At 40.3% G+C, this 14066-nt stretch overlaps 1 protein-coding gene across 1 annotated transcript; it reads right to left on the bottom strand.

Moving 5' to 3' along the window:
* Positions 1-16: 16 nt before the first annotated feature.
* LOC148007974 (uncharacterized) lies at positions 17-5566 on the bottom strand. Its single transcript, XM_087674550.1, has 4 exons — positions 4711-5566; positions 4530-4598; positions 4122-4217; positions 17-4037 (listed from the first exon to the last, which is right to left on the bottom strand). The coding sequence occupies exons 1-4, from the start codon at positions 5564-5566 to the stop codon at positions 3856-3858; spliced, it is 1203 nt and encodes a 400-aa protein (XP_087530676.1). The 3' UTR covers positions 17-3855.
* Positions 5567-14066: the final 8500 nt, after the last annotated feature.

The raw sequence follows: 14066 nt of genomic DNA, 5'->3' as shown, positions 1-14066 counted from the left end.
TTCTTAGGATTGTCTCATAGGCCGCTTACTCATTTTAATGTTATATTTACATTATTGATGAGATGACATTAGACATGCATGTACTTTGGATTTTGTCTCATAGACCACATTGGCCTTATGCAGACGTTAATATATCTTTATTTCTTTCTTTTTTTCTTGCATTCTATGATCAAGGCTAGAGTAGGGCTACCATCAATAAAGTTACTTCTTCCAAGGCATATCTAGCATTGGTGAGATCCATGTACACCCAATGCTAGGGTATCATGAACCATGGCGCATCTGTCATCTTTGTCGTATATACTATGGTGTTGAGGGTTTTATGGTGCCTACTGTGTTACGGAACATGGTATGTTGAGAAACACGGATCCTTGAGCAAGGTTTAGCTATGGAGAACAAAAGTCTGTGACAAGATGCATGATGTCTAAGACTAGACACGCTGACTATTACTCAAGTAAATTAGGTTCCAAGATAGATTAGCTTGGACTCATAAACACAATCTTGAGTAGAGAGAGACAAGACTAAAAGTACAAAGTACGATAGTATTCATCATTTATCTCAATATCAAGTACATACTTTTATAGTTGTAGGATGGTTCCACTTTTCTCCACTATGCCTATAGGATAAAGAACACTCTTCCTAGGCTATTGTATGTTCCTTGCCTAATTGCTTCATATAAAGAGGCTGTCATGGGATGTGATGACATATTTCTCAACACCCCTCCTCAATCACAACCATAAAAAGCATTGAGTATACAAAGACTGTCATGAGTAGAACCTTGCTAAGTGTAGATATGGAAAAGAACCAACCGTATAAAGCTAGAGGTTGTCACAAGGCCTCACTAAGTGTGCAAAGACTATAGTGCACACGTTACATGAGGGTTACAAAGCTTATGAAAAGGAGCATTAGAGGCTAGTATATACAGTTTTCAAAAATGTCTAGTAAAATTTGAAAACAAGGACCAATAGGACCTTGTGATCTTCATCTTCAAATATGACATTGTAAGCTTTTTGTGATTTTCTTTCAGCATGACAGATTTTCTTTTCCTCTTGTCCTTCTTTACTTTGATGCTCTCCACTTTGCTTGAATCTTTTTTTACTTTAATTTTCTGGCCTTTTTCTTCATGGTCTTATTATGCTTTGACTACTTCATTGTTCTTCTTCTCTGCTTTGCTTGCTTTGATCTTTTGGTCCCCCTCAAGCAAAGAGGTCACACGCTTAGGAATTGACATGTTGAGCAAAGTGGCTAAAACATCTTCAAGGTCTTTAGATAAAATCATTGATTACACTTGAATGTAGACAACTTTATTTCCTCCTGCAAGTAGAGCAAAAACATCTTCTATATAGCACAGTGAGTAAGAAGTGTTGCGTCATTCTTCATAACAAGTACCCACATAAAAAACTTCATTCCCAATCACAGCCTCAAATATCTAAGTTTTGACCAGCAAAAGAGTTGAAAGCAACTATGTTAAAGGACACAAGTAATGGTAGTGTCAACTGTTGAATCTTCAAAGTCCTTGCTGATTTGAAGTGGGAACTTTGCTGAAAACTAAGTGGTCCAGTAGATCAAAGAATCAATGATTTGGTTGAGCCCAGGGAAATAAGTGAAGTGAAGTGAAGTGAAAAATAAGCTTGATTGAAAATGGCTATGGCTGTCTTGTCAAAACAAGGAGTAGCAACTCGTAAATCAGCTTCCATAAGCTCCACAAGTCGAATCTACTCAAACCCTTTGAGATAGAGGACCCTCGCTAATGGATCTAAGTCCCCCTAAAGATGATTTAATACTTGTTTTGCCCAAGTTGAGAGATCTAAATCTTCAAAGTGGTCACTGTTAAAACTATGCCAAATTTGGAAAAATGCAAATGTCGAGCTTGATGCGTATCAATCTCCTTGATTTTTGTGCCAAGTTGCGCCTCGATCTGAAGAACAACTCCTGAGGAGAAAGCTTGAATAAATATGGCCTGGTTGAAGACGTACGGTTGCTCCAATAGAGGTAGGTGCTATTGGCTATGGAAATTAAGAATGGTAGAGTGAAAATGAAGTCAAAGATGAAAGACTCTTATGGAGTTGAGCTAACCAAAGGTTGTGGGGAGATGGAGGAGCAATGAGCTGAGCTAAACCAAGTTTACCATGGCTCTGATACCATGTTGAGAAATACGAATCCTTGAGCAAGGTTTAGCTATGGAGAACGAAAGTCAATGACAAGATGCATGATGACTGAGACTAGACACACTAATTGTTACTCAAGTGAATTAGATTCCAAGATAGATTAGCTTGGACTCATTAACACAATTTTCAATAGAGAGAGACAACAAGACTAAAAGTACAAAATATAATAGCATTCATCATTTAACTCAATGTCAAGTACATGCTTTTATAGTTGTACGATGGTTCCACTTTTCTCCACTGTGCCTATGGGATAAAGAACACTCTTCTTAGACTGTTGTATGTTCCTCTCTTGACTACTCCATACAAAGAGGTTGTCATGGCATGTAATTGCATATTTCTCAACATGGTAGACATTCAGAGAATCTTCTTTGGTGGCTGATTTCCGAGCATACATCACCGCATATTTTATTGTGTTAATCAACCATGATTTTACAGAAGTTATTAGCACTTAGCAATGTACATCTCATGGGTTATTGAGGTCTTTTATTGCCTATAAAGGTTGCAGGTCAGAGCAGAAGCCTTTGTACCTCATACCCTTGTACTGTGATTCTCATGCTTTTGGTGTGTATTTCATTGTCTGTTTTTGAGCTATCTTGTGTCTATTTTTGCTTTCTGCTCGTGTGTTGATGATTGTGTGCTTTCACTTCCATTTGTGCACTTTCTCACACATTCACATCTTTGCTTTTGAAGGATTTCTACTCTTTCCTTTGCTGCACCTTTTCGTCCTTTGGAGTCTAGACCAAGCACTCACAGCAAGTACCTTCAGATATGATCCCACCAACGAGCCACTCCATCATGAGACTTCCTAAACATCAAGAATCTAGAATCCCTCTTTCAGACTACCAACAGTAGGGAGGATCGTACCTGAATTGACACCGGCAGGGCCTCCTCTACCACAAGCCTGACTGTTCGCATGGAATGTAGATTCTACTAATTCTGGAGAAAGTATTGACACCTGTTGCATTTTCTCTCCTAGAAAACTGAAGTGATCTTGTAGACCAAGACTATAGACAACCTCCACAGCAAACAAAGGGATTCTATCCTCAAATATGAAAAACCAAACGTGTTCTAAGATAGCCTGTCATATGCCCCTAGGACTCTATGTTGAAGTCTCTGCATATTATCCAGTGATCCACCTGAGAAAGGCCATCTTGACTTCATTTGTCACCATCTAGTTTACAAATATGATGAAGTGCCATACATTTCAATCTTTTTCTGTGCTCTAGCTTCAACATCTGTTTCAATTTTCCATTTCAAGTGACTGTCAATAGTATCCAAATGGAAATCCCTTCCCCCAATACAAAGACACAAATAAACACAACCATTTACATTTACTGCAAAGATATAGCATTCATATTAGCACACCCATGCACAAATAAAGAAATGACAGTAGTAACTCAAAATGTAGCAGCTTTCAGCTGATAATAACACTCCAAAAGCCTGGCTCAACAAATAAAACCAACATTCAAATAAAACAAGTAAAACTTCCGGGAGAAAAGGATTAACCGAATCATCTAAATATTGCAGAACTCATTTCAAATCATTCCTCAACCAGAAGCTACGCCAACACAGTAAAACCTCTCTCAAGGTAATGTAAAAAGAAGCTGTCTTTTTCCTCACCAGTAAAGTCATACTACAGCAAGAAAATCCACTTCACAATGTGAACTCATCTGAGAAGAGGAAAAGAGATCTACACGCATTGTACCTGAATCACCACATTCAGAAAACAATTATATTGACCATTTTCATTCTGCAAGCCCTTGCCCACATCTTCAGGAACACTCCTGAGGTTTTCAGGCACAGGCGACAAAACAAACTCTCTACTAGCATATTCCATTTGAGATCGATCAGATGTAGCCTCCGTCACATTAGCTGGTGAAAACATCATATCATCAGAATTATTAATGAAGGCAGTGAAATCTAGAAGGCAAAAGACAAGTCAAATTTTAAAATCACCTAGGCTCTGCCGCATTGCTTGTTCCAAGTCTGCTTGGAACCGATCCTCATCATCTTGCTCAGCTTTCAGCTGCCTTAGAGTTTTGCTTGGATTGCCTGTCAATCCAGACCTACTCAGGAACTTCCATTACTGTACAGTCCTACATCAATGCGCATACTTGCACAAGCAACAATTTACATTCACTGAAAATCATGCTTCATAAATGCACAAGCAGTTACCCCCAACCTTAGAATGCATTATATGTAATCAAATATATCACTGGAGAAAGATCAAGTGCAATTTACACTTCACAGATAGCACAGTAGGAACATTGAAGCCTATACACCAACCAAACAGTACACAAATGCCTATCTGGAAAATTATTTTAGGGTCACTTATCAAAACAATTGGAAATGCAATAAACGTACAAGCTCCTTGAGTGGATAATTCCAAAGCATCTCCTTCCTTGACCACAATCTCCTTCTTGGAAGGAGATCCTGCAAAAATTGACCAAATCAGCTCAATCTTGACTTTTAGCCGGCGGTCTTGGCATCACTTTCAGGAAAATTTATTTTTCGACATGTCAAGTCAATTTAAATATTCACTTACTCAAACTGTGTGTCTGTTTAGAAGCTGGCTCACAAGGCATTAAATTTCCTTCAACCAATCCATTTGGTGGCATATTCTCGCTATTTACATTCTCTGCAATTTGAGTACCTCCAATTTGCCCTTCTGTGGAACCACTGTCCTTGCCATCTCCTAGGGTTCGAACTGATTTTTTTCTTCTATTCTTGTTACTTCTTCTGGGCTTTGGGAGTGGATTGTGATTGTTATATGGAAGTGATGAAATAGTTAATTTCTCCACTAACTTCTCAACACCAGTTACTGACTCCTTTTCACCTAAACTGGACAGCTCTGGCCCTAAAGAGCCCTTCATGTCCTTGTTCAGAACTCTCTCTTCTTCGTTTAGAGATAGGACAGGCATATTCTGTAAAGAGCCAGAGGTCATGCAGTCCACAGTTTCATTGTCACCAACTTGTAAATTACCTCCAGACATATTGATGCTCAGACTTGATGGGCTAGCAAGGGGTGAAAATCGGGCATCTGGAGCTTTTTCAGATTGATGTGGCACTTTAGCATCAGCTACTACAGATGGAAAAGCATGCTGACAAATAGTTTCAAGTAAGTGACTGTCCTTATCCAAACACAAATTTGGCCTTATAATTTCTGATTCAGTCTCAGCTTGTTTCATTTTCATCTTTGCAAGATGCTTCTCTTTTGCCTCTTCTTCTACTCTCCGCTGTAACTCCAAAGTCTCAGCAAGTTTCCTTTCTTCAGCTTCAAGCTCAGCCTGACGCCTCATCACTGCCTCTTTTTCTTGCCTTTCCTCAACAACATCCCATTCTGTACCATCTTCATCCTCAAGCAAACCTTCGCATGCATCATTTGCAGGCAGACTGATCATAAAGAACATCAACTATTAACAATCATCTTCTCTACACTAGTAGTAGATTATCGAACATAGGTAACCACAAATCACAAAAAATAATGCTATATCTAAGCCAAATTTGAAAACTCAATCATATCTTTAGAGAACAGTTGGTACCCAAACTCAAAATGTGGAAGAGAGAGTGAATGCTGAAATGTTTTAAGACTTACTGCAAGCAGCCAACTGTATCACAGTAGAGCTAGAAACAAGAGCGCTCCCACCAAGAGAAAGTAATATGAACTATAACGTCTGGGACTGTGGCACTAAATAACCCAAAATAAAAATAAAAATTTACTGATAACTTGCAACCAATTAATAAAAGTGATGCCAATCTAGAGCCTTTTTTTATGCCCAAATAGCTTAATTCATTGCCAGTCTGTGTGTGTCTGCAGTTGCTGGTCCAACTATTATTATCGTGCATCATAACCCACCGTCCAGATTCAAGGGAGAAACTGGTGTCTATGCTGGTCAAACCTCCAGAGTACGGCTAACAACGCTTCTTGGCAATCTCTTCAAGGGAATTTTACCACGTTGCCATAGTTGCACTTCAATTTCAGGACAGCCCGATCATTTTGAAATTTGCCTATTTGCGCTCAGTTTCTGAGCCTGTTTCATCTGCTCTCCACCCTCTTTCTCAGCTAATCACTCTCCCTACTGCTGTCTACAGCCTTGAAACCCTGATTCCCTCATCTCTTAGCTGCCCAATACTATTTCTTTCCTGTCCACACTATTTGCAGCACTTCTCCCTAAGTTTTGGAGCTATTTTTTCATGTTTCCAATGAGCAATCCCTCTCCTCTCTTCATTCTTTGCTGTCCATAGTGGTTCGAGCAGGTTTTCCCCAACTTTGCTACTGGTTATCTCTATTTCCAGCAACGAACAGCCATGGTGAAGGATACATTTTGAAGCACACACCCATCATTAGCAACTATGGAGCTAGCAGTGGATCGAAGTAGTGGGAACGCAACTATTTCCATGTCATACGCACGGGGAGAATTACATGAGTGAAGGATCATCATGCTCGTGTTAGTGGTAAAGATATTAGTAATTGCCCTGATGTGCCTAATGATGTGTTTGCTAGTTTACAGCATTGGAGGCGGCAACACATTGTGGTTAGTGTGGCAAATGACGATGATACTCCACAACAAAGTGCACGTCCTACGGTTCCACCTCCCACAGTAGGTGGTAGTGCCCCAAAGAGGGATAGTGTGCATAGATGTTGGTGCTTCTATTAGTGCCAACATCTCTATGGATGCAGATACAAAGGCAACACAAGGAAGTGCATATGCATATGTTGAGGGTCCAATTGCTTCGCGTACCCCTTCGCCACATCCTAAGGGTGCACAAGGTGGTAGTAGCTCATCAACAAATGCATGTACTAGTGGCGCAGCAAGGGGATCATTGGAAAGGGCAAGTGTTATAGCAACCCTTCAAAACTAAGCAAAGGCAGAGGCTAATTGTGAGATCACAAGATTATTTATACATTGCACCATCCTTTTCCATGTTGCACGAACAAAGAGGTGGAAAAGCACCATCAAGAACATCAATCGTATTGGATGTGAGTGGAGGGGCCCCACCTATGAGGCTTTGCGCACACGTGAGCTTGTTAGAGAGAACCAAGCTATAGAGCTAGAGATGCAGCATTTGAAGACTACTTGGCAAAAACATGGCTACATCATCTTTTGTGATGAATGTATAGCATCTTGGTGTCCTCTTGCAAAGGGACCATGTTCTTGTGTGCCATAGATGCATCTGCCACAAGGGCAGTGATTACATCTATAGGCACAACACAGCTGCCATTTTGGAGATCGGTGCAAAAAATGTAGTATAGGTTATCACTAACAATTGTAGTAACTATGTGGCTATGGGTGTTTTGTTAGAGAGAGAACTCTCTAAGATCATATGGACTTGATGTGTGTCACATTGTTTGGATCTACTCATGGAGGATTTGGAAAAGGTTAGATGGATAGATAAACTCTTCACGAGAGGAAGAATCATGGTAAAATTTGTCGCAAAGAGGACTAAAGTGTACGATATATTTAGAGCGAATAGTGATTTAGATCTTTTAAAGCAATGAACCACTCTTTTTCTAGAGAGAGATCCGTATAGGATGAGAAACATCAACTAAAGGCTTTGACATTTATAAGAAATATCATCAATGAGGCTTATTGGCAAGATGAGGCTTAATTTGTCTTTCAAGGAAAGGATGAAGGCAAGAACAGAAAATCGTCTTTAAAAGTTTCAAGACAACAAGATGCACCAAACGAAGAGACAATAATACAGCATGATGTTCAAAATGTGGGTAGTGCGCATAAGCAAATGATGGCAATGGGACAATTGATGCATATGCAAGGCCAACTTGAAAGTGCCAATCTAATGCTTGTTGAACACCATGGCATGCATGCCATGATGGCACAGCCAAGATACTTTCGCGGTGGTACTAGTTTGAAACTAGTCTTCCTTCTTGGAAAGGGTGTAATTCCTTGATTAAGCACTTAATTACAGCAATCAACAAATGAACATAACTTAAATGCACAAATTACCTTAATAATCTCGGACATTGGACACCTTGTTGTCCCCAAAACTAGCGCCCCTTTCGGTATTTCTTTAACTCGATTGCTAATGGAATGAATACAAGCTGAGATTTACAATCTCCTCTGCTGTTCCAAAAGCCTCTTTGCTGTAGCAACAATCAGCAATCAATTCGGGCCTATTGCCCCTTGATTTTTCACCCAAGACTCTCACAAATGGAACCTCCAAATGGCCAAATGCTACCCCAAATTACAATGAGCGAGCTGACACCTGAATTCCCTGACAATTACACAAATTTCAAGTGTTGAATTCAATATATAATGCCTTAAACCAATTGGCATGGGTCACGAGGTGGCTATCAAACCCTAATTTCTGCATAAATTTAGCATTTGCAATAGAGATCTCTCTACTATCCACCAAATTCGGCTAAGATCTTCTCAAAATGACTGAGAAATGCTGAGATCTCCTAAGAATGGTTGGAGAGGGTAAGAGAAAGCCAAGGGTGAAGAAAACTGCTAGGGTTTGTACCGAGGAAACACATTGTACGACCACGACAAAAACACAAAGAGACAAACACAAACACAGAAAGCAAAACTCAAACCCTAAACACAAAACTCAAAACTCAAACTCAAACAGAAGAAGGGAGAGAAGAACACAACTCTGAAGTGAATGGATACGGTAAATGAATATAAGAGTGTACAGATACTCAAGGGCAGAGTAAACTATCGGAGAGTGACATCCACCGGAGTCAAATCCCAAGTCTATGCCCACCAATCCAATGAGAAATCTGCAAAAGATGATGCCAGAAGGGCTTGGAGCACCAAATGCAAGAAGCAGAAGTTGTGGAGATGGAAGGCAACCCCCAAATGAGTGTAAATGCAAACTCTGGATGTCGTCTGGATGAGGAGGAGCACCAATACTTGTCGCTTGGAGAAAGAGACACCAAACGCAAGCAACTAGAGTGTATAGGAACTATCGTCTAGCTGGTCTAGAACCAAGTGCAAGCTATAGAAGGTGATGAAGATGTTGGCAATGGTTGGAAGATGCCAAACACAGCTTGAAGAAAGGTGCCAAACAATTGGGCAATAGCCTGAAGGAGGGCGCTAGGGCACTACGAGGGCTGATGGAGAGGTGGCAATAATCTCGAAGGCGGGACAACTACATAGAGGTAGACTAATGGCTGAAATCTGCACTCAAGGGTGTGAAACCTCCATAAATAGGAATGAGGCTGAATGGGAGCAGTCTGTCTATTTATAGATGTTGAAGGATACTCCAAGAATTAGGGTTTTGGGGGGACCCAACTCCAAGCTGTAAACTAATTAAATGGCTGAAACCCAAACCCCCAAAAACGTTTTCTTAATTTGCATAGGCATTTTTGCCAAGTGTCAATCTTTTAAATCCATTTTTTAGTATTATCCAACTATTTAATTAATTTTCACAATTAATGAAAATTAGTTTCAGCTCTTCAGACCTTGCCCAAAATTGAATGTACCTATCCATAACTAAATTGGCTAGGTCATTTGCAACCTGGAGTAGTCCCCAATCTCTTTCAACCCTTACACTGATATTAATTAATTAATTAATTAATGCAAGTTTTTAGTGTCACCACCAATACTTATTGGCCAAATAACTATCCTAGGGTCAAATTTGACACCCACTAACCCCCATAACCTAGCTCACATAACTTATCACAACTTTGGCCTTTGGCACCCACTACATCCTTGAGGTCCTTGGCCTGTTACCATGAAACAACTGCCATGTGTATCACATGTGCTGAATAACCTTGCACATTTGATTAATAACTTAATCAAATGTTATCAGCAAGATTAAAGCATCTCAAATTTCACATCCCCGTGATAGACCTCCCCCTTGAAATCCTTGCAATGGTCCTTGATCGTATTGTAGTGTGCCGAAGGAAAGGCATTCTACACTAGAATTTCCAGAAAGCCTCACAATCACAACTTTGCGCATTGTTGTCCCGACTCCTACCGTGCTACATGTTGCAAACCTATAGAAAATGTCCAACCAACATATACATAACATAAAACTAAAAACCATTTCAAAATTGTTGCTACAAATTCATTGGATGCATCCATAACTCATGTTTCTTAACTATTCTGACTTTAGAACCACAATAAAGCATATTTTAAACATAAACCATGGCTGAAACTCTCACTGGCTTTTACTAGTATGCTGTTGTCCATGCAACCAGCTGTAAACCATTGAAAACTGAGCATAATCTGATCATAAACTGATCACTTGCTGAACTGAGAACTGATCACAAACTGTTGCAAATCTGACCTTAAGCTTATCAAAAACCGATTGCAAAGACTGATCAGTATAACTAATGCAAGACTGATCCCAAATGTAACCATAAATGGTGCTCAAACTTACAAAAAATTAAGTTGAAACTGATCATAAATTGTCTCAAAACCAAGGCAAAAACTCATGCCAAACTAATCATAAACTAATACAAAAGTATAGTTCCAATGCCCAAGTGAAACTCATACTCATCTACATACATCTCGCAATGACCAATACACTGAGTAGTGACCTCATGGCAGACATATTTTCAACACAATACCTTGGATGCAAAGTGGAAGTGCCACCTCTCCCTGGAGCATCAGGCAATACTCCAAACCCCTCCTCTATTGAACCTGATTGAGCCTAAGCAAAAGTCAATTGAAACTGAAAGGTATCTGGGCAAAGCTGCAACAACTGAGAATGGTCTGCCAAGTCATCCACTTTGCATCTATCAGTGAAACAATGCTCAAGCTTCACCAAGAAGCATATGGAAACTTTACCTCTAACTTTACTTATCTCAAAACTTCCAGTAGGTTGTAGGTTTTTCTTCCCCTTGAGCATTGCAATGCTTTATGCTTTCACATTGCAAAAATTCTAACTTAACTACTATGCAACATTGCATCTAGTTAACTTGCCCCTCATGTATACGTAACATGCTAGAAACACTAAATGCATTAGGAAACATTCTTGTTTGCATACTTTGGACCATTGCAATGCAACTGTGCATAAGAATTTGCATACTACTACCCATACCAAGACACATTTTCCCATACATTGTATGCATTACTAGCAACATTTTTCTTCAAGACCAACACTATACTTGGCATTAGCATGACCAACATTAATATCATGGGACCCAAACACAATGGGCTACAAATATACATTGCCAAACTTGCCACCTTGTGCCCCAACATCATGCCAACATTGTTATACATGGGCTTCCATAGCATGGAAACCAGTGCCGCCGTCAAAGTATTATGGTTGTCCCATCATTGCATGCATACCCTGCTATCCAAAAAACCTTGGATTAGCACCTCCAAGTTAGCCTTGCATATGCATCAATTGCCTAACTAGCATCATTTGCTTATGCTCACTACCCACATTTGAAACATCATGCTGCTATATTGACTCTTCCTTCGATGCATCTTGATATCCCACAGCTCTTGAAGATGATTTTCTCTTCTTGCATTTATTACCCTCTTTTAAGAGTTCAAAAAGCACAAAAACTAAGGATCATTTACCAGTTGCATAAGCATTTCAGTTGATGTCCTTAGTTGATCTTTAAAGATCTTTAAATTGGTCATCAAATTCCTCTTTCTCTTGCTGGTCATCAGCTTCTGAAGGTGTATAAGGATCCACATTTTGGTCTAGAATAACATTATCATTTTGTCGTCCATGGTTTGAGCCATATCCAAGATCAGCCATTACATTTTCTTCATTTCCATGTGAATGTTTATACTGAGAGGCATCATCACTGCTTGATTGCATCTCACTGTGTATGAAGATATATTGCTATAATTTCTCAGCTCATAGCAAAAATCAACACTAGCACAAAGCTTTGGCTTACAATTAGGTGCCTCAGGCCCACCAAATCAAGGGATTGAGTGGTATCCTAGTGTTGAAACCATGAAACCAACCTTCCTTCTTGGAGAGGGTGATAATTCCCTGATTAAGCACTTAGCTACAACAATCAACAAATAAACATAAATTAAAATGCACGATTTACTTTCATAATCTTGGACAATAGTTGGTTGGCCCCAAAGCTAGCACCCTTTTTTATATTTCTTTAACTTTAATTACTAACAGATTGAGTACAAGTTGACATTTCACAATCTCCTTTGCTGATCCAAAAGCCCATTGTTATACATATAATCAGCAAGTAATTTGAGTTATTGACCCTTAATTTTCACCCAAGAATTGCATAAATTGAACCACCAACAAGCCAAATGTTGCCCCAACTCACAATGGATGGCCTCGCATCGGAAATCCCTATCAATGCCATGAATTTCATGGTACTGATCTCACTATATGATGCCTTTTCCTATTGGCATGGGTCCCAAGGTGGTCGCTAAACCCTAATTTCTGTAAAAATTTAGGATTTACAGCAAAGATCTCTCTACTATCCACCAAATTTAGCTGAGATCTGCTCAAAATGGCTGAGAAATGCTAAGATCTCCTGAGAATGGGTTGGAGAAAGTGAGAGAAAGCCAAGATGAGAGAAATCTGATTTTCTTTACGAGAAAACCTTAAATTCTGCTTGCTGCCTGCTCCAACCTACATTTAATGCAGTCACCTATTGCCAAACACCTCCAAAATGCTATCACCCGATCAGCAATGTTTTTGCCAACCCCCTGAAGGTGACTCCTTGTTGTCTCCTGCCTACTGAGGCCCCAAGATGGTCTGTGATCTTTTCTTGACATGACAAAATTTTTCAGTGCGTCCAGTTCTTTTACAAAAGTCACAAACAATGTCTTTCTTCCCTTTGTACTTATTATTAACATAGAGCACCTATTGTTCTTTTGAATTTGCTTGCTTCCACTTTACCTTTGAGCTTCTTCTCCTCTTGAAGAAGTGATACTTTAATGTCTATCAGCTTTGGATTTGGCATATTAATTAGAGTGATGAAAACATTACCAAATTCTACAGGAAGACTCTTAAGCAAGACTTCAATGCATGTCTTCTTCCATTTTTAAATTAATCCCTAGAAGTTGAATTAGCAGACCTTTCCATATAATTAAGGTGAGTTGAAATTGGATGAGTCAAGAGACGCAAGAAGTACTAGTGTCAAAAAGCACTAAATGAGTATCAAAAGATACTATACTTGTTGAGCTTGATGTTGAACTATAATATCCCCCGCCACGCTGCGTAGAAATCCTCCCCCCTATTTTAATTTAAAAAATTGAAATTTTTTTCAATCTCTCCCCCCCCCCCTCCGCCGTCGCCGACAGGTGGCAAGGGGGAAAGAAGGAGGTGACAACACGAATGACGGTGGCAAAGAAGATAGCACGTTGACATGGAGGCCATGGGAGAGAAAGCCGACAAAGAACACGAAGATGAGGATGATGACAACGTTGACGAGTGTAATATCCCCATACCCCATAGGAACCACCCCCCCTTTTTTTATTTTTCTTTCAATTTTTTTTTCCCTCTCCCTTCCCCCCCCCCCCCCGACAGTACATCGGGGAGAGAGAGAGAGGGAGTGAGTAGGGAAAGGGAGGGGCATGCCGCCCAGGTGGCGGCATACAGCTGCGCCCCCGCCCCTTATAAGACCACCCCTCCTCCTCGTCCACAAGCCCCCCCCCCCCCCCCCCCGTTTGCTACAAGCAGACCCCTGGCCCCTCCGACTAACGCTGCGGCTCCGCGGCTCCCCCTGCTAACGTACAAGCCCTTCCCCTTTCTCGTTTGCTTAACGACTGCGGGCCCCCGTGGACAGTGAAAGAAGGAGAAGTGAAGAAGGAGAGAAGAGGGAGAGAGAAAAGAAGTGAAAACGGAGAGAGAAGGAAGGAGTAGGAGAGGGAAGAGAAGGGAGAGGAGAGAAGGAGAAGAAGAGGGAGAGAGAGAAGGTGAAGAAGGAGAGAAAAGGGAGAGAGAAGAGAAGAAGTGAAGCAGAGAGAAGAAAGGAGAAGAGAAGTAAAGGAGAGA

Source organism: Lygodium microphyllum, unplaced genomic scaffold (assembly GCF_053477565.2).
Source record: "Lygodium microphyllum isolate KBCC unplaced genomic scaffold, Lygodium_microphyllum_v1.1.10 scaffold_896, whole genome shotgun sequence".
NCBI lineage: Eukaryota > Viridiplantae > Streptophyta > Polypodiopsida > Schizaeales > Lygodiaceae > Lygodium > Lygodium microphyllum.
This window is presented reverse-complemented; position numbering and strand designations above follow the sequence as displayed.

What these genes read in the sequence shown, in the direction of transcription:
- LOC148007974 (XM_087674550.1), bottom strand. Translation starts at nt 5,566, where the DNA reads ATGATCAGTCTGCCTGCAAATGATGCATGCGAAGGTTTGCTTGAGGAT. An exon ending in ATTATCCACTCAAGGAGCTT is followed by an intron (nt 4,218 to 4,529) that starts GTACGTTTATTG and finishes CTGGATTGACAG; the next exon opens with GCAATCCAAGCAAAACTCTA. An exon ending in AGCAATGCGGCAGAGCCTAG is followed by an intron (nt 4,038 to 4,121) that starts GTGATTTTAAAA and finishes TGTTTTCACCAG; the next exon opens with CTAATGTGACGGAGGCTACA.